Raw genomic sequence first — 27,356 nt, forward strand, 5'->3', positions numbered from 1 at the left:
TATTGTTTGCCAAAAGGGCTAAGATAAAAGCCAGAGTGTAATGTGACTAACATTTTCAGGATGGGACCTATGTTAACAGGTGACTTGAATGTGATGGCCCAATTGATGCACCACTGTAATGCAAATTCTTCCATAGAACTGGTAGTTTTTTATTATCTTTTGTTTCTTGATGAAAATGTGTGATTTTATTAGTTCAGAGCAGCAGAATGCTTTCCTGTGGCTACAAGCTCATAAACATGCTGGGTTTAGATTGCACAGTAAGAAAGGATCATTGTATGTGGCCTGCCTGGCAAGAGATCATCGAGGGAGCAAGGTGAAATAGAATTCAGGTTGTTCCATGCCTGGGGAAAATCAGCCCTCCAGTAAGGTATTTGTGTCCATTCAAGAAGAGTATAAGAAGCAGACCCCAGGAGGGGTCCTCCAGGCTGACGCCTGCCACATCGTAAGGTCCATGTGTCACCCAGGGGTCTTGGTAAAATTCAGTCTTTGATAGTTCAGTGGGTCCAGGAGGGGCCTTATATTCTGCATTTCAAACCGCTTCCAAGGCTGTGTCAGCCTGCCGGCTTCCCATGGAGCAGTCAGGCTCATGTCCGAATAGTGCTTCTCAGACTATGGGTGAAGACCCCTTTTATTTCGTTCTACAAAATTCCCAATTCTGCCATACACCAGTGCTTTTAAAAGTGCCATAAAAGAGAAATGCTATAAATGAAATAAAAAGAGGTACAAGCTGTCGGATTTTAAATTATTACATTAGGTCCAACAGACATAAGATTACTCCTATCAAACTGCTGTAAAACTTGATAAATGTTCACTCTTGGTCTTTGCAACTCGTCCCTTTGGGACCCGTGGCGGTCGGGCCCAGAGCTGGACTGCAGACCCCTCCGTGCTAGCGCTGGGGCTTGGGGAGCCAGGATACCCTCTGCCCAGCACCCTGACAGGGCACAGGAGGGGGCGGGGACACTAACTGGTCTCCTGCTCCAGGTGGAAACCACTGTCTACGTCATCGTGAGATGTAAGTTGGATGAGAGGGTGACAACAGAAGCAGAATTTTCTCCTGAGGATTCTCCCTCCGTCCGGGTGGAAGCCAAGCTGGAGAATGAATACACCGTTTCTGTGAAGGCTCCCAGTAAGTAGCCCCGTCTACCTCCAGAAATTAGGCGTCCTGTTCAGGAAGAGGTCCACTCTTGCTTTCTTTTTCTTGCCCTGTCTTTATTCAGCAGCTGAGAAAAGTGACAGCCAGGATTTGGATTTTGTTGTCATGTTCTATTTAAACGAAAAGGAAGTCGCAGAAACATGCATGTGCGATGGGGGAAAAATGGATATTATAAAATTTTTATCTGTAAGAAGTTAACATATTAACATTTTTTGAGGGCTACCCAGGTGACTCAGTTGGTTAAGCGTCTGCCTTCAGCTCAGGTCATGATCCCAGGGTTCTGGGATCGAGCCCCACGTCAGCTCCTTGTTCAGCAGAAGAATCTGCTCTGCTTCTCCCTTTACCTCTGTTCCTTAACTTTACTTGTGCACTGTCTCTCACTCACTCTCTCTTTCAAATAAATAAAATCTTAAAAAATTTTTTTTGAAATTAGAGAAAAATAGAAAAAAGTCATCACACTACTACCCTGTCTTTTGGCCTTTGTTCACAATTTTAAAAACAGAGTTGTTTTCAATATTTATTCTCTCAGCATCCTTTTGCCCCTTGCTGTTTTTTTTCCCCTAAAGATTTTATTTATTTATTTAACAGAGAGAGAGAGTTCACAAGTAGACAGAAAGGCAGGCAGAGGGTGAAGGGTAAGCAGGCTCCCCACTGAGCAGAGATTCCTATTGTGGGGCTCGATCCCAGGACCCTGAGACCAAGACCTGAGACCAAGACCTGAGACCATGACCTGAGCCGAAGGCAAAGGCCCAACCCACTGAGCCACCCAGGCACCCCTTGCCCCTTGATGTTACATGGACCTTGTAACTTTCCATTTTATAATATATTTTTTCTATCATAAAACTTATGTGAGCTCAATACTGAAAAGTTAAAGAATGCAGGGGCACCTGGGTAGCTCAGTGGGTTAAAGCCTCTTCTGTCAGCTTGGGTCATGATCTCAGGGTCCAGGGATGGAGCCCCGCATTGCACTCTCTGCTTCCTCCTCTCTCTCTGACTGCCACTCTGCCTACTTGTGATCTCTGTCTGTCGAGTAAATTAAAAAAAAAAAAAATTGAAAAAAAAAAGAATAAAAGAGAAAATAACGGAAAGTAAATAAATGTAGCCAAGGTAAAGGAAAATAAATAGAAAATTGCCTTTATGCCCCAAAGGAAATCAGTGATTTCTGTACATTTTCTGCGTCTATATACATAGCTTCGTATAGTCTCATAGGCCACTTTTGTTACCTGGAAGATACCTATGAGTATTTGCTCACATTAGTAAGTATTCTTTTACAACATAATTCTTCATGGTTCCAAACTAATCCATTGTATAGATGTATCATAATTTATAAAACCAGTTCCTTGTGTTGAACTTGTATCTTATAATTCATCTTGTTTAAAGCTGCATCATACTCCCTTGAAAAGAAAGTATCATCTTTTAATTTTTCGTTTCCTCATTGTTATGTATTTGTGTCATTTCTGATTTCTTATTGTCTTCTTTTGTTTTAAATTCTGATATATCAAATATCTTTATGCTTGCATGGATTGAGGAGTATTTCCTCAAGATGGAACCCTTGAAATGTGGTGCATTTTGAAGGATCCTGGAAAACAGGGCTTCCTTGCTTTAGGAAATACTACTCCTATCTATCAAGTTTGCTGTGTCATGGCCAACCCTAGGCATTATCATTTTTAAATATCTTTGCTAATTGGATATCTTTTGAAAGAGTAGCCCATTATTTTAATTTGCATTTCTTTGATTACTATTGAAGCTATTTTTCCATGTTCTCTACTTGTTGCATTTCCTCTTTTGTGAATCGAATCTTTGTGGTTGGTGTATTTTTAATTTTTCTTTCCCCCTCAAAACCCCTTCCTGTGGTGGAGGAGAGCTAAAGAGCACAGAGTCATGACAGCCACAGAGCCAGTGAATCAATTCTCCCAGTCCAGGGCTATGAAAGCACTGAATTCCTCCGGCCAGGATCTTTTCCCACCTAGCGGCCACCGCTGACCTTTGTAGAAAGTGTTTTATTTATTTATTTTTTTAAAAAGATTTTATTTATTTATTTATTTGACAGACAGAGATCTCAAGTATGTGAAGAGGCAGGCAGAGAGAGAGAGAGAGAGGAGGAAGCAGGCTTCCCGCTGAGCAGAGAGCCTGATGCGGGGCTCGATCCCAGGACCGGGCTCGATCCCAGGACCCTGGGACCGTGACCTGAGCCAAAGGCAGAGGCTTTATAACCCACTAAGCCACCCAGGTGCCCCTGTAGAAAGTGTTTTAAACTCAACTCTTCTTGTTTGTCTTGGTCCTGGGCCTACTGTAGCTACCAAAACAGATGAAAATCTTCCAAAAATGAAATTGCCAAACCAACGGGGACATTTCCTCTGACTCTGGGCCTCTCAGATGCCAGTCTCCTCACTTCCTACTTCTACCTTTCCCCTTACTTCTCTATCCCGCACCTACCTCCCAAATCTTTCTTCCAGCCCCCAGTTAATTTCTTTACCACTAAGGTGAATCCACGGATAGTTTCCCCTGGCCCTTGTTCTTCCTAGGCACCTTCGTGGTTTTTTTGTTTTCTTGTTTTTGTTTTTTTTTTTCTTCTCTTCAGGCCTCTCCTCTGGAAATGTTTCCTTGAAGATCTATTCCGGGGATTTAGTGGTGTGTGAAACTGTGATCAGTTATTATACTGACATGGAAGAGATTGGGAATTTATTGTCCAATGCAGCAAATCCAGTGGAGTTCATGTGTCAGGTAAGGATGTGGAAAGGAAACCTGCATTTTCTGGACATGTAGTTTCTGCTCGTGGTTCTTTGGCTTCGAATCTGCTGGATGGAAGATGGCTGGATTTAAAATCTGACCTTCCTCACTTTTGTGTTCAGGCCTTTAAAATTGTGCCCTACAACACGGAGACCCTTGATAAACTGCTCACTGAGTCTCTGAAGAACAACATCCCTGCGAGTGGACTGCACCTCTTTGGAATTAACCAACTGGAAGAAGAAGATATGATGACAAGTAAGTCAGAAATTCAGACCAGCTGCGGGGTGATTCTAGTTTGTGAGTTTCAGCATCCAATCCCCCGGTGCTTGGACCCTTTTGGTTCCCTCTCCACAGCTCATTCTTTGAGAATGGTTCCTTCACTGACAAGCTAGAGTGATTTCTGAATTGTAGATCTGAATACTTCAGCCCCTTGCTCAAAACCCTTTGTGGTTCCCATTTGCCTTCTCGATAAAGCCCAAACTCCTTAGCATGTTTGCAAGCCTTCCCAAGAGGTTCCCACTGCATTTCTGCCCTCATCCCTACGCTGTCCCTGGGCTCTGCTCTACAGAAAGTCTGCACTTCTTTCATCTCATGAGACTTCTGCCCTGCCTCTTGCTGCCTGAACTCTGTGGGAATTCAGTTTCCTCCTGTCCTCCTTGGTTGCTGTGCACCTGGCTAACATCTCGTCATTTCCGAACAGCGGCCTAGGTAGCACTTCCTCAGGAAGACCTCTCGGATCCTTCGGTGGGTTCTGTCTACGTGCTGTGGGCTCCCCTAGCATGTCGGGTGTCCTCTGTGTTAGTTCTCAGCTGTGTCTGTCTTCTCTGCAGGCTGTCAGCTCCGTGAGGGCTGAGGCAGTGCCTGGGTGGCTAATTGTAGGCTGGAAACAAACATTTGTTCAGTGAGGGAGGAGCAGTCTCCTGTGCGCATGTGACAGGCTGGATAACGGCTCCTGTGGGGGATGGTGCCTGGTGGGCTGACAGGAAGACTGGTAGGGCGCTTCTGTGGATATTGCTCTTTCTTCATGTGTGTGATGGAGACTGGTTGCCCCCTGCCCCATGTCCCATCCTTCCCTAGCCAAGAGAGCCGTAAGAATGGGGTTATATTACCCTCAGGTCCTTCTCCTGGGGTCATTCTTATGTTGTCTCTCCCCATTTTTCTACTGTGGAATGTTCTTGCATTACTTCCTGCAGTGTTGATATTCTCTGTTCTTACACTTGAGGCTCAGGAAGAGTATTTATAGCCTGCCAATGTGGGGTCCTGGGGACATGTTCAGACTTTCGTCCCAAGGATCATTTCCTGATGAATAGGAAGCTGGGTTTGTTTTACTAAGAAAAATCTGCATGTGCGTGTGTGTGTGTGCATAGTAGTATATATAAGTCTGTTTGTCTATCACTGTTGGGTTTAGAAATCAACTTTTAGGGCGCCTGGGTGGCTCAATGGGTTAAAGCCTCTACATTTGGTTCGGGTCATGATCTCGGGGTCCTGGGATCGAGTCCGGTGTTGGGCTTTCTGCTTGGCGGGGAGCCTGCTTCTTCCTCTCTCTCTGCCTGCCTCTCTGCCTACTTGTGATCTTTCTCTGTGTGTCAAATAAATAAATAAAATCTTTAAAAAAAAAAAAAAAGAAATCAACTTTTATGAAAACAAAAGAAGGACTTGTCCCAAACTCCACAATGCAAACACGTCTATTTTCTTGGTAGAGTTTAGCTTGCTAAATCCAGATATTAGTAGGTGGAGGAGGTCACGAGGATCCAGTGACCCGAAGGAGTACTTTGTTTCTCCTGAATCAAAAGGTTCACGGATATCCTGCGGTTCAGGTGTGTTAATACCAACACTCAAAACCTGTCCTAAACAAAGAACTCACTGAATACCACCATCTTATTAATCCTCCTAGCCCTTTTGAAATAGTTTGGAAATATCTTCTAGTTCAAAACTAAGGGCCACGGAAAGGCTAATTAGCATACCTAGGATGACTCGGCATACTTTATGAAATTTGGAATAAGAGCTAAGAAGATGGACTTAATTTTTTTAAAGCAGCACAAAGCAATTGTGTAAAAATGCTGTGACATTTGCAGAGAAGGTCAAGACATCATTCCTGTTGTACTTTGTGGCTGCTACTTAAGCTTTTAGAAAATCAGCACATTTTGAATTAGTATTATTTTTCAGGATTCTTTGATCTTTTTAGAGAAAAAGGTGGATTATTAATTATTAGATTTGCTAGTTAATTAACATATCATTTCTTACATCATCCGAGGGCAGAATCTTCAGCTATTCCTCAAAGGAAACTGTCAGATGTTAGGTCAATCAACCCAGAAGTAATGATTGAGTGCCTGCTGGATGCCATGGTAGGCTTGCCAGCTTTGTCTCCATGAACAAGGGTGCCCATGCCTTTATTCTTATTTGTCCATTGTCTTCCTGAACAATTTTCAGATCAGAGGGATGAAGAGTTGCCTACCTTGTTGCATTTTGCTGCGAAGTATGGGCTCAAGAACCTCACTGCCTTGTTGCTCACCTGCCCGGGAGCCCTACAGGCATACAGTGTGGCCAACAAGCATGGCCACTATCCCAACACCATTGCTGAGAAACATGGCTTCAGGGACCTGCGGCAGTTCATCGATGAGTATGTGGTAAGGTCAAGGTGGGAGAGGTCCCAGGAATGAAAATGCACTCTGTGGTCCTAGGGCCTACCTGTTCAGTAGAGATACGTGCCTCTTCTCTGGCAGGGCCAGTTTGTGTGGGCTTAAGAGATGCTCCCTGGAGTCCCATGGACCTGGGTCCACATTCCTGCACCAACATTTGTTGGCCATGTGACTTTGGACATATCACGTACCCTCTCTCTTTTAGTTTCCTGAAGCGCAGAAGGAAGGTAATGCTAGTTCTGCTCATAGGGTGGTTTTCAGGATAAAAGGAAATAATGGATGTAAAGCATTGAGGTTCACCCAGAGAGATTTGCAGAGACATTTAAAGACTGAATATGCTGCAGATTGATGCTGATCCCTCTTGCCCAGCCCCACCCCATTCCCCAAGGCACTTTGGTGGGCTGCTCCCAGCTGCCTTGCCGCCATCATGTCCAGGTGAACTGTTGGGATTGGTTCTTAGCAGAGACCACAACAAAGCTCTGCACTTGAGGCTTCCTGTCAGGCCAATTGGGAGGTCCCCTGTTATGCTAATGGCCTGTCTCTCTTTCTGAGCCTCTGCTGATCCTAAGAGAGATATGCCCCGTTTCTTGGCTCACCTGGTTTTGGACCTCCAGATCCTCCTTAATCATCGACTTCTGGGAACATCTTCGAGTTCTCATCCACTGTCTAGTCTTTGCTCCATGCCCCAGTATTACTTCTCTTGTCTTAGAGACCCCCATCCTTCCTGACTCTTCCCTTTTCTGGTTTTCCTTCATCTTCACGAGTCATAGTGGGGACTCTCAGTCTCTTGCGTGGGGGCAGAGACCTCAAAGGAACCATAAAGACAATCTAATCTTGCTCTGTATCTCCATAAAGGAGTGAGCCTACACCTCCCCAGAAACTTAATTTCATGCTGTTATTTCACAGTCTGCAAGGCAGTGACTCACTAAGGCATGGAGGGGGGGCTCTCCACAGTTTGGGGGTTGCATAAGTGTGTTGAACAAGTAGAATAGCCTGCGTGTCGTTTTGGGCACCTTTGACATAAATGACGCTAAAAAGTATTCACCGTCCAGGAGTATTTATTCTGCTTTACTTTGAAGTCACAAACGTGTAAAATGCAGCGCATCATTTCCACGCCAGTAGTTTTTATTGGGGACATACTGTGTTCACAGTCATGACTCCTAGTTATTGAATCTATTTGAAATGCCATGTTTTACTTAATGCTCACTGCAGCCCTTGGAAGTTGACAGTATTGTTGTCTGTCTTTAACAAACAAGGAGAAGATGGGGCTTAGGAAGGCAGAATAATTGTGCCCGGGTTGCACTCTAGCAAGGGTGGAGATGGGACAGGAACCTAGTTTGATGCCAGTTCTGGGGCTTGTTCTTTTGTTCTACGTAACAGGGAAGTGGAACGATGCCTTTTTGATTTGCACCAAAATTAATCGGGTTCCCGTTTCTCATACCTTCTTTGCTCTCTAGCCGTAATCACCTTCAGCCAATGCATCTTCAGCATTGCTACCAAAAGGGCCCTGCATGTTTTTATGACCTCTAAGGACTGTCCCGTTTCCTCTTTCCACCACATTGAAACCAAATGCCAGACCTTGAGTCTCCCAACATCTCACAGCCGTCACCTGGGCCAGTCGTTCAGTCGCATCAAGAAACCAGCAGGTTCTGTCAACAGCAGATGAGCTCCCTCGAGGTGGTGTGATGAAAATGAGGATTTTTGTGGGTATTGCTGAAATAAGGTTGTGAAACACCAAAATTTCTTACCAGGAAAAGTTGTGCAGAGTTTCAGAGAAGCTGGCTTTCTGCCTGTGCCACCACAGGGAGGCAGAAGGATGGGCAGTCTGTCTGACTGCAGGGCCTTTCAGCTAAGGCTGTCTCTCCTCTGGACACACTGCGTATGAAACCAAGGCAAGCACTTGGCAGCAGCCTGCTGGAAGGAACAGGGACTAGGGAGTGAGCTTCTGAGGGCCATCTGACTACATATCAGGGCAAGAACAACTTAGCGGCCACCATTTCATTTGGATGTCTGTTGTTACAAGGGTTACCACCTTGGAGATCATTGATTTCCTTTGGAGGAACCAGGGTGTAGTAGAGAGGTCAGAAGGCAGGACTGCATGCCCTTAAGTAGGTGCTAGTTTTTTCTGAACTGTGGTTTTCTCATGGGTGAACTAGTGAATATTGCAACTTTCTCAGGCAGCTATGGAAAGAATGACATGAGGTAATGTATAGGCAAACACCTGGCATCGCACCTGACTCTTAGTAGGTGGTCTTGAGGAAGCCCTTAATTTGTACCCTCAGCTCCTCAGACGTTTACTGCCCATCTCTTGTGTGCATGACTCTGTGCTTAGCATTGGGAGAAGACACAAAGATTAAAACAAAGCACACAAGACAAACAGACTTGGAGTCTGGCCTCCAGGAGCTTGCGGGCTGGTGGGACAGCTGAACGCTGACCCGTGTGAACCTTTCCTCTTTGCCTGTCCCAAGTGCACGAAGGCTTCCCTCTTCCCAGAAGGCCAGAGTGTCTCCAGGTGCCTGTGAGTCCCGTCTTCTCTTTCAGGAAACTGTGGACATGCTGAAGAGTCACATCAAAGAGGAACTGATGCAAGGGGAGGAGGCTGATGCCGTGTACGAGTCCATGGCCCATCTCTCCACAGACCTGCTCATGAAATGCTCCCTCAACCCTGGCTGTGATGAGGAGCTCTACGAGTCCATGGCTGCCTTTGTGCCTGCTGCCACCGAAGACCTCTGTAAGTAGCACAGCCCAGCCTCCATCCTTCTGCTGAGCCATGGCTTTCTTCCTTCTCGTGGACGGCAGGGGGGAAGTCCCTGCTTACCCCCGCTCCACCCCAAACAGACGAAGATCCTGTTTTGCACAAAGTCATGGCTGTCATCACGGGCTGTGACAAGCACACTCCTTCTCCAAACTTCCTTTGCTGGGCCTGATGAGTGACGGGAGAGTGCAGGCAAGGACTGGAGGTCAGAGTTGATGGAGGCATTGACTTGGGATCTGAGGGGCGAAGTCTGTGGCTCTTAGCCCTGTCAGTCCCAATGGGCCCTTTTCTGTGGTGAACATTGCATGATGTTCTCTTTGGTACCCTGATGTGCCATTCATAAATAATCTAACCTACCTATGCATGAAAATTTAGAAATCAAATATGTGCCCTGATTGAAATATAAGTTAAAGGAGAGGGAGGGTTCAAATTGCCTGTGCATGAGGACATCATGAAATGGTCAGCTGCAGGCACCCACACCCAGAATCACTGCCAACGTTACGGCATCAAATGCTGAGCGACTGACGTGAGTCTCTTGTATCTGCGACTCATGTACCTCCGGCAACATTGGCACCCGCGCCTGGGTTTTCTTATGTAGTAAGTGATTCTTCACACTCTCCATTTTCATAGTAATTGAATTCCTGGAAAATTCCATGCATTCTAAAACCATGCAGAAATACAAGTTGTAGTTATATGTGAAGTAGTTTAGTTTCTAGGCACAGAAATTTATAAGCAGATTTTTTTTATTACCTAGCTCTAATAGATTCATATATAGTAAACTTATTTCTAAAATGTCACATCTTTTTTTTAATAATTCTTTTATAAACTTATAATATATTATTAGCCCCAGGGGTATAGGTCTGTGAATCGCCAGGTTTACACACTTGACAGCACTTACCATAGCACAAACCCTCCCCAATGTCCATAACCCAACCACCCTCTCCCTAGACCCCTCCCCCTGGCAACCCTCAGTTTGTTTTGTGAGATTAAGTGTTTCTAATAGTTTTGTCTCCCTCCCTATCCCATCTTGTTTCATTTTTTCTTTTCCTACCCCTTAGACACCCCACATTGCCTCTCAACTTCCTCATGTCAGGGAGATGATGTGATAGTTGTCTTTCTCCGATTGACTTATTTTGCTAAGCATAATACCCTCTAGTTCCATCCACATAATAGCGAATGGCAAGATTTCATTTCTTTTGATGGCTGCATAGTATTCCATTGTATATATATACCACCTCTTTATCCATTCATGTGTTGATGGACATCTAGGTTCTTTCCATAGTTTGGCTATTGTGGACGTTGCTGCTATAAACATTCGGGTGCACGTGCCCCTTTGGATCACTACATTTGTATCTTTAGGGTAAATACCCAGTAGTGCAGTTGCTGGGTCGTAGGGTAGCTCTATTTTCAACTTTTTGAGGAACCTCCATGCTGTTTTCCAGAGTGGTCGCACCAGCTTGCATTCCCACCAACAGTGTGGGAGGGTACCCCTTTCTCCGCATCTTCACCAGCATCTGTCATTTCCTGACTTGTTAATTTTAGCCATTCTGACTAGTGTGAGGTGGTATCTCATTGTGGTTTTGATTTGCTAAAATGTCACATCTGTAGGACATGATTTTTCTTGTAAATTGTTTTAACAAATTTTGCCCATTTGGGGGGTTAACTTGTTTTTCCAATTGTAAAAGTAATACATTCTTATAAAAGCTTAAAAGAAGAATGTTATAACAGTTATTAAAAGTCTTTATGACTCCACCCAAAACCAACCTCTGTAGCACTCCTAAGGTTTGTTGGGGATATTTGTCCATATTTTTCTTTGTACCTACTAATATTAAATTAAGAAATACATATGCGTATGTACATTTGTACAGATCTGTACAAATGCATGTATATATGTAAATGTATATCATAAGCAGGTTTTTTAAAAAAAGATTTTATTTATTTATTTATTTGACAGACAGAGATCACAAGTAGGCAGAGAGGCAGGCAGAAAGAGAGAGAGGAGGAAGCAGGCTCTCCGTGGAGCAGACAGCCCGATGCAGGGCTCGATCCCAGGACCCTGGGATCATGATCTGAGCCGAAGGCAGAGGCTTTAACCCACTGAGCCACCCAGGCGCCCCTAAGCAGTTTTTTTAAACCTATATATATGGCTAGGGAAATCCTTAGAAGTCATGAGGGGCACAAAACACTTCATAGTCTAGTACAGTGCCGTCCATGGGCAGAGTGTCTGCATCTCTTCTGCTTCTGCTAAATGCCGGTATGTAGTCTCCCCTTAGCTAAGGTCTCACCTTCCCATGGACAGCTGGCCCACAAGCCGAGGATCCTCCCTCTGACTCATCTTTGGAAGGTCAGTGCTAGCTTAATGGTATGTCACAATGCCTACGTCATTTATCTCATATGTCAGCATTTTATCATCTTCTGTCATCACAAGAAGGGTAAATACAATAAAATATTTTGAGACAAAGAGAAACTAGGTTCATATAAACTTTTTTTCCATAAATCTTTTGTTGCAGCATATTGTTAGAGTTGTTCTATTTTATTCTTAGTTATTATTCATCTCCTAATGTGCCTAGTTATAAATTAGGAACTTCATCATAAGTATGTGCGTATAGGAAAAAATACAGCGTATGTAGGGCTTGGTAGTATCTGTGGTTTCAGGCATCTGCTGGGGGGGCTTAGCATGTAGCCCCCTCGAAGGATAAGAGGAACTTCTGAGCTATCGCTCCCTCCATCTTGGTGACAACCTAAAACCCCTTCTTAGATTTTCCAAGCCTCCCCTAGAGGGCAGTGCCGCTGCCCTTCAGAACCACTGGTCTAAATAATGTTGGACTTCAGTGCACAGTGTTGGAGCAGGAAGACCTGCCATGGGCCCTTAAAGAACCTTCTTTATATGTCACTACCATTTGCTATGAAACGCTAAGTACTCTGAAACACGGCCTAAAACTTAGGCTTCCTTCCCTCTGGGCTATTCAACAGATTCAAGAAAGGCGAGACAAATACCCATCAGTGTATCAGCTTTATTGACAGGGCTTTCTGGGACAGTCTGGATCGAGTATTGCCAGCTTTCAGCTGAGAAGAAGATGGAGGGGCTCTGGGTGCATGGGAAGGGGGGGTGGGCTTGTGTTTCCCACCCATGAATGGAAGAGCAGGTGCCAAGAAGCTGCCTTGGAGTGGAGGGGTGTGGCCAGAGGCAGACCCGGACACCAGCAGGGCCCTTGACGTGGCAGCCCCAGCACCTGGAAGCTGTGGTCCAGTCATTGTGAGGTGCTTGCTAGTTCAACTGGCTGCCTCTTGGAGAGTGGGGAGAATGCGGGAAAGCTCGGTAGAGGCTCCCTTCCTCGGTAGAGGCTCCCTTCCTGCACCTGATGGGGAGGACTGGACATGATGGTAGAAGCTCTTCCTGGATGAGCCACCACCTGCCCGGGGCGGGGGGGCGGGGCGGTGAGGAGAGAGGGCATCATCCCCCCATCCACATCCTCTATCTCACTGAATCCTTTAAGCCACATAAGAATGCTTTGATGAGGGGCGCCTGGGTGGCTCAGTTGGTTGGACGACTGCCTTCGGCTCAGGTCATGATCCTGGAGTCCCGGGATCGAGTCCCGCATCGGGCTCCCAGCTCCATTGGGAGTCTGCTTCTCCCTCTGACCTTCTCCTCGCTCATGCTCTCTCTCACTGTCTCTCTCTCAAATAAATAAATAAAATCTTAAAAAAAAAAAAAAAGAATGCTTTGATGAGCCTGCCCTTTATAAATGAGAAAACTGCAGCACAGAGAGGTTGAACAACAGTCCCAGGGTCTCTCAGTGGCTAAGTGACAGAGCTCACCTTTGAGCTCAGATCTCTGTCTCTAGGGCCATATTCTTTATTCTTGGTCAGAAGTCTCCATCAAATGCCATAAGTGTTAGTCCTGGTTTCTTCTGAAGAAGTCATCTAGCCACTACAGCCCCGGCCGTGAGGTTAGCTCACCAAGTGGCCTGTGGTGATCTCAGCACTTGACTTCTATCTGTCTCTCCAACAAGCATTTCTGGAGCATCTCCTGTGTTTTAGCTGCTTGCCACTTCCAGGTGTTGGGGTGATGAGAAGGGCCAATATACTTTCCAATTTGGACCAGAGACCCATTCACAAAAGAACATTTGAAGGACAGTCAGTACCTACTTGGGAGGCCCAAGATTGTGTATCAACATTTCTGCCTTGTGTCCTTACTGTGGGGCAGTTGAAAGGTTAAAGAATGCCCCCACTTCACTACCTGTTTCGTGTTGACACAGAGGCTTAACACTTGTTTTCCCCCTGGACACTCCAGCCCCGTGAAAGCTGCGGGTTTTGCTAAAGGCAGCCACAGCAAGGGCAGTGAACCTCTCCAGCTCTCCCCAGGGCAGCAGGGGACTAGGGAGAGAGCCTGGTTTGTGGCTGTTGGTGACATGTAAAGTTACAGGGGGTGGGGGGTTCTACTTGCCCTGGAGCTAGAAGGAGACCACCAATAGGCAGGCTACAGAATTTGGTTGCTTTGTGGCTGGGGAAAAGAAGATCACTGAATTTTTCATTTGCCAGATCGTATAAACTCTGAATTTTCTGATGCTAGACCTGATTCGGTTTATGTTTCTCTCTCTGTGGTTTAATCTTGGTAAGGACCACTTACCTATTGGCCCAGGAGGAGCAGCAACTTGGACCTAGGGAGGAACTGTTCCTTTTATTACCCGTGACCCTCCAGGAGAGAAGGCAGTCTAGTTCATTAAAATGCGGGTCAAACTGATTAATCTCAGACACATATTTGCAACACCACTGGGCACAGTAATAGCTTGCAACATCTGCCAGGCCTTTCCAGTAAGCAGACTGCTTTCATCTCATCTGTTATTTTGTCCAAGCATCCTCGGACTTGGTGGATAGAATTAGCTCTATTTCACAGGGAAGAAAACTAAGGCTCCAAAATGCAGTAGCTTGTGCCAGTCCCACTGAGGGAAAACTGGGTCAAGAATCTGGGTCTGCACATTCCCGGGGACAAGTCTGTCTGCTGCCCCGGAGGAACAGAGGACTCTCCTGGCCTACCCTCCTAAGATCTGCATTTTCCAGCCCTGGGAGAGACACTTAGACAGGAGCTCTTTCTAAATGTCCTAAGAGCCATGTTGATCAATGTCCCACCTTCGCTACCATTGAACCCTAGAGGCTGAAAGTAAATGTAGTAAGGAGTGTAGGCTATGTTCATTCCTGCATTTGTTCCCAGGACGAGCATTACGGAGGGCAGGTTTCAGGCGAGCTCTTTACTGCTTCTTTGGAGGTCACCCAGTGGTGTCAGGATAAATCTGCCTCTTTTCTGCCTTGAGTTTTGGAAAAGGGGTAGGAATGAGGAAGCACTAAGTAGGAAGGTTGGGAGGGAAAGGCCCTTGTTGAATGAAGCGGGGTGTGGGCATGCTGTTGGCTTCTGACACTGAGATTTTATGGTTCCGCTCCAGGCTCTCCTTCCTTTGAACTTGCGGGGGCATATACACACGCGTGCACAAGCATGCACACCCACACACTCACACCCTTGACGTTCGCTGTCTTTAGTTTAGCTATGCTGCCACCAGGTGGTAGCTCCCGGTCTTTGTTACCAGACCTTCAACTTCTCTCCCGGTTCTCTGGAGAATTTTTTGTTCAAGACAGATTTAAACCATCAGCTTCCTAACTTTACTATATAAGAAATAAATCTCCTTGTTAGAGGTAAGTGTATTCAGATGCTAAATAGAAATGAAGGCTGACCCCAACCCAGTGGGGCCCAGGGAGGCTGAAGGCACTGGCTGAGTTCTGATGCTTCTCTTCCTCCCGGTGTGCGAGAACTGTGTCGGGGTTGTAGGCCCTTGGTGAAGGCACGCGGGACTGACTGTGTTAAAAGCTAATAAGATAAAATCTCCACCACCAGCAGTGACCCTGCTCCCCACCAGACCTGGAGAGCCATGGGTCACACTCTCCTGGGGGCATGGCAAGCAGATGGCTTCGCACTCTGGTTCTGGACCTGCTTCTCTGGTTACCGCCTTCCACCTCAGTTAGGAAGCCCGCATCATCCACAGTGATGTGCGAGAGCTCTGGAAAATAGAAAGTCCTCTTGGGTTTTGTGGGGTGGAGTGGTTTTGCTGACCTTCCAGTGCAAAGACTTTCCTGAAAGATGTGGCGAGACACCTAGTAGACGGCCTGAGTGCAGGACGTGTCGGGTGGGAGCCGCCCCTCCCGGCTGCCCTCTCCTACCCTGTCTCCTCTCATCTCCTCGTGCTGTTCCCGCTGCCTGGATTGCAGCCCGGACACCTCCCTGTCCATATTCATGTGTTTGTTCCTCCCTAATTTGTCCCTTTGCACGGTCATTCCTTCAGCAGTATTTCTCAAACCTCTCGTGTGTTTCAGCCACTGTGCGGGGTGATGGGGAGTCAGTAAACAAGCCGGCATGATCCCTGCCTCCCAGAGCTGTCCTTCTAGCAGAGAGCTGGGCATGAAACAAAAACACCACGATGCTAAATCTAGAACTGCAAACCCCCCGCGGTGGCCCGAGGGGGCAGCTACGGATGTGGAGAGTGAGGGGAGGAGGGTGTGTGACTTAGCAAGTCGTGGAGCGCCCCCCGCACCCCTGCATGCCCACCACGAACTCTGCTCGTGGGTGGATTCCTGCCCAGCAGAGGGTCTGTGGGCTGACACAGAGTGCTGTACGGAGGCACTCGACTGCATAAGATATCCTCCCGACTTCTTGTTTCTCCTAGCCTGTCCGTCCCCAGCTCCTCCTGCGTCGTGACCCATGCCTCCTTAGCCCGTCATTTCAGATTGCTCTTTCCCTTCCCTCTGTGTCTGTCTCCGTCTCTGTCTCTCTCTCCCCGGTGTGTGTGACCGCCACTCCCTCTCCCTGTCTCTCTCCCTCCCATCACTTCTCCGTCAGGGTGTGGGGAAGTTGGACGGCCTTGCCGTCGTCGCCCACGAAAGCACGTTATCCCCCCTGGCTGGTAGAACCAGCCAGGTTTGTCGAATGCTTTCCCAGCCTGCTTCTTGCCCTAAGGCTCTTTTTTGGTTATAAAAATACTGGGTGAAAAGATAATTCCCTTGGCCTGCCTTCACGCTTTGAGAGCCTTTCCAGGAGAATGGCCTCTCGGCATCTGACATTTTACTATAGTAGATACTGATTGGGTTTTATATTAAATTAACAACACAAAATCTGGATGAGTTTCCACTGCAGCTAAATGATCTAGATTTATGTCCCCTGAGGAGTATCCTATGGGCTTCCTTGAAAATTCATTATTGCTCTCAACTCATTCCTTAATTAAACACCTGCCTAAGCTTTCTCTCATCTGTTCAAGCTCTTTTCTTCCCAGGCATGGGCTCTTCCTGACTGCCATCACTCCTTTCTGATTGTGCCAAATGAGGTACAGCGTAATAATGCTGCTGGCTCTTCCCCGGGGACTTTGGCCCCTTCATCTCCTTGTTATATGTGTATCTTTTTTCCTTCTGTCTCTGCTGAAGTGAAAGAACTTTGTCCTTTCTCCTTAGACCAGCATGTTTCTGGGCTTTTTAGTTTATTTTTAACGGACAGGTGGTGATGGTTAAGTGCTTGGAATCGGAAATACAAACCTTGAGCATCCAGAAATGGAGGATTCCTTTACAAAATGTTTTTTGTCTGGAACCACACTTGCAGGTCTTCACCTGAGGAATTTAGGGTATATCTCAGTCAATCTTGTGGCCCTCACTATATGCCTGATTTGTATGTGCACAAGGGGTTGTCACCTTTAGAGTTGGAGAGAGTCTCAGTACTCACGAACTTCCAACAACTGGACACTTTCTTTATTATTACAAAGGTAGGGTCTATTATTACTAGGACTTACTCCCTAATACAGATATGGCAAATAGTGCCTGAAAAATAATTTCATGTGCCAGTGTCTGTTTGTTGGTATCAAGTGCCTGAGGGGCTGGGCTGAGGATCCTGAGACCAGAAAGAATGCCATGACTGCTGAGTGTTTGCCTTGAGTGTATGGAATCGGAGGCCAATGTATGTATTTGCTGTTCTTGGTCTTACTCAAGGACACTTATGTTCAATCCAGTATCAAAAGAATCATTTTACTTAAAATATAAGCAGAACGAAAGTCATTTTTAGGTAACTTCATTTGAGGCAGTGTGCAATGCCTACGTCTGGCCAGGGCTGCTGAGTCCCCATGTGGCCATGATGGACTTGCTTGAGGTGGCCCTAATCCCTGGGTTGTATTGCCCTTGGCAGCCTCATATGGGGAGGAAATTTGGGGCAGGAAACTTATGCTGATCCTTGGTTCCATCTGTGGTAGGCAGAGTGAGAGCCCCTGAATCTATGAATGAGCTAGAAGACCTGGCGGAGGAGGAGGAAAGTTGCAGCTGGGATTAAGGTTGCTACTCAGCTGGCCTTGACATAAAGGGAATGTCCTGAATGATGGGGGGTGGGCTCACAGTAGTCACAGGGGTCCTTAGAAGTGAAAGAAGGAAGCAGCAAACAGACCACAGATGGTGCCATGAGAACAACTCAGTCCAGATAAGTGTGCTGCCTGGCACTGCTGGCCTCAAGAGTAGAGGAAGAGAGCCTCGAGCTGAGGAGTAGAGAGAGGCAGCCTCTGGATGCTGGAAGGGGCAAGGAGGCAGGTCCTCCCCTAGAGCTCCTGGAAAAGATGGCAGTCTTCTCAAAACGTTGGTTTCAGCCCAGTGAGACCCATTTCAGATTTTCAAACTACAGAACTATAAGGTAATAAATTTATGCTCTTCTCAGCCACTGTGTTTGTGGTGAATTTTTTATAGCAACAACAGAAAACTAGTTCACTAGCTGCCTCAATATAATAATGGCATCCATTAATATTTAGTGCCTCGCACTGTTGCTAAATATTTCATAAGCATTGTCTCCCTCAGCCCCTACATTTTTCCTATGTGGTGGGTAGCAGCATTCTTTATCCCCACTTTACAGACATATACAGCTGTGTGATCTCAAGTATCTTGCCCAAGAACACAGAGCTAGTAAGAGTCAGAGCCGGGCCTTGAGCCTGGTTCTCTTGGATACCAGCGTCCATGCAGGTAACCACCACCTCTGACTGTGATGCCGACCTGCCTTGGTCACTCAGTCAATAGTGTCCTCACCTCTGTTGCTTGTCTGGCTTCAGTTGCTGCTCTCCTCTGACTTATGATGGTCTCCTGAGTGTGGATGATTCCCTTGGTTCCAGCCCTTGTCAGGGTCTTGACTGGGGATACCCAGGCTTTCTCCTGTGTCTTAAAACCACCCTCCTGCACCCTGCACCTGTCCTATTCTTCTGGCCATGCCTCTGGTTTAGCCTCTGGCTTTAAGATCAGCCTCTACTACCATCCTGGCAGCATAGGATGGAACCAGAAGGCACTGAAGAGCTACTAGAATTTCCATGTTCATTGCTGAGCCCACAAATAAAGAACATGATGGGCCTCAGGAAAGCACAGGATAAATGGGCACGGGACCTCCAGCTCAGGTCTGGACTGCATGGGCAGAGCCTTGGCAAAGGAGGAGAGAGGCCTGCAGCTCTGTCCGTCTCGGACTTGATGTTCCAGAGCCAGGGTGCAGAAAATGCCCGGCAAGCCTTGTGTGTGAGTCAGATTTCCACACATAAATCTATTACAAAACATTGGCATTTGTTATCTTAAGATTTCCCCTATGCTCTAAGTATATTCAAATAGAAAAATGTTTTATGGGTGTAATAGATGTAATTCTTCTCTAGGAAATGTAATACATATGATATTTGAGAATATGTGTGGAAATTCAGATATTACTGAATTTAAGCATTTATTACTCTGATGGAGATTTGACTTCAAACAAAGTTACTGTGAAGAATAAATATAGGGGCACCTGGGAGGCACAGTTGGTTAAGCATCCACCTCTTGGTTTTGGCTCAGGTTGTGATCTCAGGGTTGTGAGACTGAGTCCTGCATCAGGCTCTGCACTCAGTGGGGAGTCTGCTTAAGACTCTTTTTCCCACTCCCTCTGCCCCTCCCCTGCAACATAAAGCAATAAATCTTTTTTAAAAAGAAAAAAGAAGAAGCATAAATTGAGCATAAACTGTTCTCTGCTTAGGACATTAGCCTGGGAATGGAATTTAATAATAAAGACAACAGTAATAATAGTAGTAGTAATAACTGCTTGCCTTACTTAGCACTTTTCTCTAGGCTAGGCACTGTGCTAAGCATTTGGCCGCCTTCTCACGTAATACTCATGGCAAATCTTGAGATACGTACTACTCTTATCACCGTTTTACAGACAGGAAGAGAGAAGCTGAGAGGATTTAAAGAACTTGACCCAAGAAAATCATGGGCAAAGTGTTAATGTAACAGCTATCATTTCCCCTTCTGTTCGAGAATTTGACCTTCGCTTGACTTTCCAGCTCTGTTACCCTGGAAACGTGATAAGAGCCAAATGTCAACTATGTTTCTAGGCAACATTGCTTATGATAAAAGTGACCCCTAATTGGTTGGTAAATTGCATCTGGAACTGGGAGGAGCTATGTGTGCACTATGAGGACCCAGAAGGGATGGCATACTTTGGGCTTCCCTGAGAGCAGTGACTCTGGCCTGCTCATGGAGACCCTGGAAGGCTGCCTGGGGAGTGGCCATGAGTAATGTCACTCCTGTGGGCTGGGAGGCTTTTCACTAGGGTGGCCCCTCCACCTGCCTGACCCGGATCTCCTCTCCTTGCCCACGAACTCCTGGACTGGCAACTGCCCTCGAGGAGGAATGCTGCCTGGCGCCGACCTGCTGGCCTGCGTCCTGCGTCCTCCTGAGCAGATTGGTGCCACCATGGCCCCTGGTCATCTTGGGAGACTGAACCAACAGATGGATCTAAGAAGTCTGCTTGGTGTCAGACTGGTGGGTGTCTTAGTCCTTTGTCCAGGAGTGGAAGAATCAAAATTGGAGCCTTGCATTTTGACCCTAGTGTCCAAGCCTCTCCTCACCCTTCCAGCATGGCTCAGGGAGAAGAAATGACTCTAGTAAGGTCACAGGACTTATATTTAGCAGGTCTAGTTAAGGTGTGATTACAAAGGAAAAAGATCTGTCACGGGTGGCCCATTTAGTTCCACCTGGGTCACAGTACCCAATGTGCATGGCTCACAGGTGTCTCTGGAAGGTGACATAGTCCATAGGTGAACAGGAAAGGGTCAATGTAGGTCATCCCTGGGGGCCGTGCTTCTTTAGTTTTCCCATTGCATTTCCTCCTCTGCTTTTCAAATCTCCTCCCCTCCTCTTCTTTCTCCCCTCCCCTTTTTTTTAAAGAAGCCCTTTTTATTTTTAACTATTTTTAGACTTAGAAATTGCAGAAATGCCAGTGTTCCTGTATCCCTTTCATCCAGGTTTTCCAGATACTAGCTCTTGTATAACCGCAATGTAACTACTAAAACCAGATCAGTGTTGGTGCAGTACCACCAACAGACCTCTAGGCCTTGTTCATGTCATACTAGTTTTCCCTGCCCTGTAGGAGGGATGCTAGACGCTGATGGGATCTCAGATGCTGAGACTACAGAACATCTCCCAACGCATGTGTTTATTTCTCCTTAGTCTCCTCCAATGTGTAAGTGTCCCTCAGTCATTCTTTGTCTTGAATGCTAATCATTTATTTTGTAGACTGCCCCTTGGTTTGGGTTGGTTACCTGTTTTCTGTGAGTACACTGAGGTTGTAAATTTTTGGAAGAATACCATAGAAATGGTGTTGTGTCCTCCTCAGTGCATTGTATCAAGGGATCTTGATGTTGATATGTTTTATTAATAGTACTCATTGTTTTTTCCTTTTTAATGCTTTCATCCACAAAACCCCCAGCATATTAGGATGGGGGTCATCATACTGGGGGCAGAAGCCTGTACCCTTGTGACATTAGCACACCAGGTCCAGCCAGGCCTGGTCATGCTGCAGCCAGTTTCTTCCACATTTTATTTTTCTAAGACTCTTTGTAGCTTCTTTAATTGTGCATCGACCTCTTGGATGTAGAAATCAGTTCTCAAATTGAACTTTGTTAGTAAAAATAGCTAGGCTGTTGGGTGACTGTGTTACCATTGTCAAGGGGAATGGTTGGTTGTGAAGCTTACACTCTGGTGTTGCCAGCCTGGGGGTTTGGTTATTGGTGATTGAAATTGTCCTGGTCCTCGACTGTGGGGTTTAAGAAACGAAACAGAGGATCATAGGGGAAGGAAGGGAAAAATAAAATAAGATAAAAACAAAGAAGGAGACAAAGTATAAGAGACTCTTAACTATGGGGAAAAAAACCTGAAGGTTGCTGGAGGGGAGGGTAACTGGGTGACAGACATTAAGGAGGGCACGTGATGTAATGAGCACTGGGTGTTGTATGCAACTGATGAATCACTGACCTCTACCTCTGAGATTAATAATACATGTTAATTAGTTGAATTTAGAGAAAAAAGAAAGAAAAGAAATTGTCCTGGTGCTGCTTTACCCAGGTTTTTGGAGATGCTGGAGTCTGAGGGGGCTGTGATTTCCTAGAGGGTGCAGCACCAGGCCTGCGGAATTTCTCCCTCCCCTCATCTCTAGGGTGTCTGATCCAAGCAAATCTTTACTTTGGGATGGATTCCTCTGTGTTTTATTGCTGTGTGAATGAGGAGTTTCAAAAGTAGGCTGGGTCAGGGTCAGGTGGCTAGGAGGGTGCGGTTTGGGGTAGGGGTGTTTAGAGGCAGAGTAACACAGTGTCTTTGGCATACACCTTTCGTCTCACCTTTCTAATTCCATGGGGGAAATAAAACCACAGTTCAGTGAGTTGAACAGCAAATTTCAAATAAGTAAAATTATCTGGACTCGAATTTTTTTTTAAGATTATTTATTTATTTATCTGACAGAGAGATAGAGAGCACACAAGTAGGCAGGGTGGCAGATAAAGGAGAGGGAGAAGCAGGCTCTCCGCTGAGCAGGGAGCCCAATGCGGGGCTCAGTCCCAAGACCCTGAGATCATGACCTGAGCCGAAGGCAGGCACTTAACTGAATGAGCCACCCAGGCCCCCCTTATGAATTTTTTTTTTTTTAAGATTTTTACTTATTGGGGCACCTGGGTGGCTCAGTGGGTTAAAGCCTCTGCCTTCGGCTCAGGTCATGATCTCAGCCTCCTGGGATGAGCCCCCCACCCCCATAGGGCTCTCTGCTCATCAGGGAGCCTTGCTTTTGCCTCTCTCTCTGCCTGCCTCTCTGCCTACTTGTGATCTCTATCTGTCAAATAAATTAAAAAAATCTTTTAAAAAAAAGATTTTTACTTATTTATTTGACAGAGAGAGAACATGTGCAGAGGATGAGGAACAAGGGGAGAGGGAGAAGCAGGCTCCCCCGCTGAGCAGGGATCCTGATGCGGAGCTCAATCCAGGGATCCTGGGGTCCATGAGCTGAGTCGAAGGCAGATACTTAACTGACTGAGCCACCTGGGCGCCTTTGGCCTTGTATTTTTTTAAAAAGTGAATTATGTGTCAGTTCTTATCACAAACTTAAGTTTTAAAATTAAAACACCTCCAGGTATGTTTCAGAATCAGTTCCATCACCCTGATGTTTCTGTGGCTTACGTTATAGAACTCAGTGGTGACAGGAGAGTTTCCTTACTTGGAACTGCAGAGCTTTGGACTAGAGAGTGTCAAGGTCCATTACAGCCCATGTGATGTCTCCGCCGTGTCAGGAAACAATAAACCGAAAAGGTAGAAAAAAGTAATTGGTTTTTCTTCTTCTTTTTTTGCATAACATTTAAGGTAACATAAACATGACCCAAGTACTTTATTTCTTTATCCTATTTTTTTCAGTAGATTAAAAAACTCAACTCTAAAAGGGTGAATGGTGAAAAATCCTTCTCCAGTCCTTGTCCCTAATCTTTTGAGTTCTGGGAAACCGCTGATCTTAATTTTTTCCATCTACTTCTAGAGCTGCTTTTTGCATATATAAGCAAATACAAAAATAGAATCTTATTCTCCCTTTCTTGGAGGCAATAGTTACTATATTGATTTTCTAAAATGTTTTATTTGTTAAAGATTCTGATCTATCAAGAGTATTTCTTCCTTTCTTTCTTTTTGTCTCAGAGTTTTAAAAAATTACATATCATAGCCTGCCCCGAACCCCCTCTGGAGTCTAATTTTCTTCCTTCCCTCTCCAGAGGTAACCATTACCATGAATTCAATGTTTATCCTTCCCAGCATGTATTGTTTTATAGGCCTTAAAACTTTATATAAACCATATCATACTGAAAACACCAGTCTGCAAATTTTTCATTCAATTTTATGTTTTTTTGTGGTCATATAATTTATATTTTGATTATCACAGAAGTATGAAACTAAGAGCTGTGATATGTAATAATGTAATGTCTGGTCCCTAGAAAGTTTAAAATCTGTCATTTTTTATAATTAAAAAAATCAGTTAATCTGATAATTGACAGGTGAGCCATAATTTATTTTTTTAATAACCTGAAATTATTTTTGCTTCGAAAATCTAATTGTATATATTTGATTTAATTATATGGATCTTTAAAAAAAAAGTGTTAATAAAGTTTTTCTCATTTATGAAAGCTCCAAAAGCCACCATAGATAATTTGGAAGACAAAGGTATGTATAAAATAGAAAATAAAATGTCCATAATCTATACTACTTCAGAAATAGCCACTATATGCATTTTGGCATATTCCTTTCTAGTCTTTTTTCCTAGGAATATACAAATATTTTGTTTCGGGACACCTGGGTGGCTCAGTCAGTTGAGCATCTGCCTTCCACTCAGGTCATGGTCCTGGGGTTCTGGAATTGAGTCCCACATCAGGCTCCCTGCTCTGTGGGGAGCCTGCTTTTCCCTCTGCCTCTGCCTCTGCTCTCTCTCTCTCTGTCATGAAAAAAAAATCTAAAAAAAAAAAAATAAATATTTTGTTTCAAAACAAGGATTATGTCATATGACATTTATCATCCTTAACATTACTTCATGACCAGGACCTCTTTTCAGGGACTGTTCTTGGGAAATGTGACATAAATAGTTGCTTTGAAGTCTTCATACAACCACCAGATTTTATTTAGCTGGTCCCCAAAGATCAAAGTGGTAAGCAAATGGCATATCTATGTATATTGATTAAATTCAAACCATTTTTTCTCCAAGTTTACTATTTCAACTTCAGTCTACATATTTTGCCTAAGTCCTCATTGTGTGATATGACTCAGTGATATGACTCAGTGAAAGTGCAATCTTTGACAATATCAAGGCTCTACTTTTAATATAAGGCTGAAATTTTGCTCCCCAAAAGCATACTTCAGATACTTCAGAGTCATAAAGTAATAGGCCCTGTTGGTTATTTGGGTTATAGTAGAAAGCTACTGTGAGACCTGAATGGTTTTCATACACAGTTTTGGTCTTTGTGGGTTCTTGTTTAATAATGAAAACTAAAGATCAGTGTGTTTCCTCCTTATAAATAATCATGTCCCTGGGTGACCTAGAAATAGAATTCTTCTGCTATGCTGTTGAGATGGCACTACGGTGCTAGGAGTGGCTCCAACATCTTCTTTTTAATTGTTGCATACAGTTCCATTGTTTGAGTAAACCAGTTTTATCTGTTCTTTGTTACTTCTGCTTCCCATTGGTGTTTGGTTGTTATAAACAATGCTATATTATCCATTTAAAAATTAAGCCCAGGGGCGCCTGGTTGGCTCAGTGAATTAAGCCTCTGCCTTCAGCTCGGGTTGTGATCCCAGGGTCCTGGGATCAAGCCCCGCATCGGGCTTTCTGCTCTGCAGGGAGCCTGCTTCCTCCTCTCTCTGCCTGCTTCTCTGCCTACTTGTGATCTCTGTCTGTCAAATAAATAAATAAAATCTTAAAAAAAAAATTAAGCCCATTGTTTCAAATGAAGACAAGCATAATATCTATACCTTTTGAGTCCTGTGGTCTAGGAAAGGGCCTGACAGTTGTGAATGTTGCTCTCCTCTATACCTCACACTCACAGGGGGTTCTTACTAAGTAGATAGATCGTTGGACAGATGGGTGGACGCATGCATGCGTGGGTGGGAAGATGGATGGATTTGTGAATTCTTGGATCTCTTGGTTCACGATCTCTTGATTCGTCGAATCTTGTACATCCATCTGTAAAATCTCCTTGCCTATGTGAAAGAACAATATCTAAACTCTTAGTTTCCTTCTCTTATAGATGTTGAAATGCTTCAAGCCGGTACATCTAATCCAATCCCTGGAGATGGTTTCTCTCGGACCACTAAGGACTCTATGATCCGCAAGTTTTTAGAAGGTAATTCGCAACTGTGAGCAGGGAAACAAAAAGAGGGAAAGAGAAGCAAACGTAAGAACATTGGCTGGTTCCATGTGACAGTTGCTCCATTCATGGAATGGGCTGCCACGTACCTGGCATATGGCGTGATTGAAGGCACTCCATCCCTGTGAGCTGCCCATCAGCCTGTCACAGTAGGCCAGGAAGGAGTTCATACCACCGGAGCCACTCATGTGGGTAATAAGCTGCATCCAACTAGACCTATTTTAAAATGCATGGGCTTATTTTTATTTGACTAAAGCTTATTGATTACTAACTATGAGCTACTCACTGCTCTGGATGTTGGACCAGAGGGCACAGAGAAGAATGAAATGTGATCAAGTGCCCTCAGGAGACAACTTTCTGGAGAAGGTGGAGAACACAAAGGAGTGGATGCAAACATTGTTAAGTTGAGCCTATCTTGCGTCATGGTTAAGAACATGAACTCTGATCTGTATTTAGTTCCCCCTTCAGCTGGCTGGAAAACCTTGGATAAACTTTCAACTCCTCTGGGCCTCCGTGTCCTCAGGTGAATGTTGTGAGAATTAAATGATGTATTGTCTAGGGGGCCTCAGAGCAGGGCTAGGCATAGAGCAAGCAACGAAGGTTTATGATTGTTGTTGTTATTGTCATTATTATTATCATGGAAGGTCAGAGAGGGAAGGTGTTCAGTTGTGTTGCTGATTTCTTAACTCTGTCCAATCATTTACAGTTAATGGGAGTGGGGTCTGTTGATGAAGTAGGCATAGAAAGCAGGATGCTAAGAGGATGGGGTTCAGGATGGGAGAAGCAGTTTTGACAGTGAAGAGGAAAGAACAGTTCTGAGTAGTGGTAAGTAAACCATAGCCTGGCTAGCTGCCTGTTTTTATAAAAAAGTTTTATTGGAACACTTTATATCCATTCACTTATTATTGTCTATGGCTGTTCTCATGCTGTAAAAGCAGAAGGGAACAGGCACCTTGGGAATCACTGTCACTAGTAGGGTAGCCACCTGCTCCCCCAGGATGCCTCATTTTGTTAACATCAGACAAGCCTCTCCAGAATTTCTTCATGCCCTTGTACAAGATGTTCAAAGATGAACAGGTGGGAACTTCTCCACTAGTTGGAAACTTTCTCGAAGGGAGAACATTAGAACTCAGAGCCCCTGGATAAGTTGGGACCCCTGGTCAATGAGTCTTCTGGATCCAGGACACAGGGAAGCCAAGAGTGGTCTCCCCACAGCTCAGAAAAGAGGCAACTAAAAAGCTTCTGATAAATCACTGAATTGGAAATCTTGTAGGAAGAAGGCCCAAGCTTTATGCATTTCTGTATCTCAAACAGGCATTTAATAAAGATCTATTGATAGCAGCGTGGTGCTGGGGAGAAGAAGGAAATGAGAGGAGAACCCCTACTATGTGTAGGCACTGAGCTGGGTGCTTTTCCTCTACTGTCTCATTTTGTCCTCACAGTACATTGTGAATAGGTCTCAGAGGGAAATCAGGCTCAGAGAGGGTATATGAGGTGCCCGAGGTCACACAGCTCACGTGGATGAGGGGCGAGGCATATGGTCGGGTCTGCCAAGATTCTCAAACCCACTGCAATCGGGTCCCAGCACAGAGTATCGCACCAGGAAGTGGGCAGCAAAAACCTTATGGCTGTGGGACCCCAGGGACAGAGGGGGAGAGGCAAGCATCTTTCTGATTGATGGATGGCAGAGTGGGGGGCAAAGGTTGCAAAAAAACCCATAGAGCATGGAGGTTGAGACAGGTTCTGGAGCCAGCTTTCCTGGATGCCAACTAGCTTTACGTAACTATGGGCCTATTATTTAAATCCCCGAGGGCCCAGCTTCTTCAATTGCGAAACAAGAGTGA

At 45.2% G+C, this 27,356-nt stretch overlaps 1 protein-coding gene across 4 annotated transcripts in view; it reads left to right on the forward strand.

Annotated features, from left to right (window-relative positions):
• The window catches only part of PIK3AP1 (phosphoinositide-3-kinase adaptor protein 1), a 114,780-nt gene that overhangs the window by 56,232 nt on the left and 31,192 nt on the right, over positions 1-27,356 (forward strand). For all 4 annotated transcript variants that reach the window (XM_045068982.1, XM_045068981.1, XM_013054679.2 and 1 more), the window contains 6 exons: positions 982-1,126; positions 3,735-3,877; positions 4,006-4,138; positions 6,314-6,510; positions 9,064-9,253; positions 25,393-25,488. In XM_045068982.1, the coding sequence (XP_044924917.1) occupies positions 982-1,126; positions 3,735-3,877; positions 4,006-4,138; positions 6,314-6,510; positions 9,064-9,253; positions 25,393-25,488 (904 nt within the window). The remainder of the gene's footprint in view (positions 1-981; positions 1,127-3,734; positions 3,878-4,005; positions 4,139-6,313; positions 6,511-9,063; positions 9,254-25,392; positions 25,489-27,356) is intronic.

Source organism: Mustela putorius, unplaced genomic scaffold (assembly GCF_011764305.1).
Source record: "Mustela putorius furo isolate JIRA1106 unplaced genomic scaffold, ASM1176430v1.1 tig00003909_pilon_pilon_pilon, whole genome shotgun sequence".
In the NCBI taxonomy this organism is placed as follows: Eukaryota; Metazoa; Chordata; class Mammalia; order Carnivora; family Mustelidae; genus Mustela; species Mustela putorius.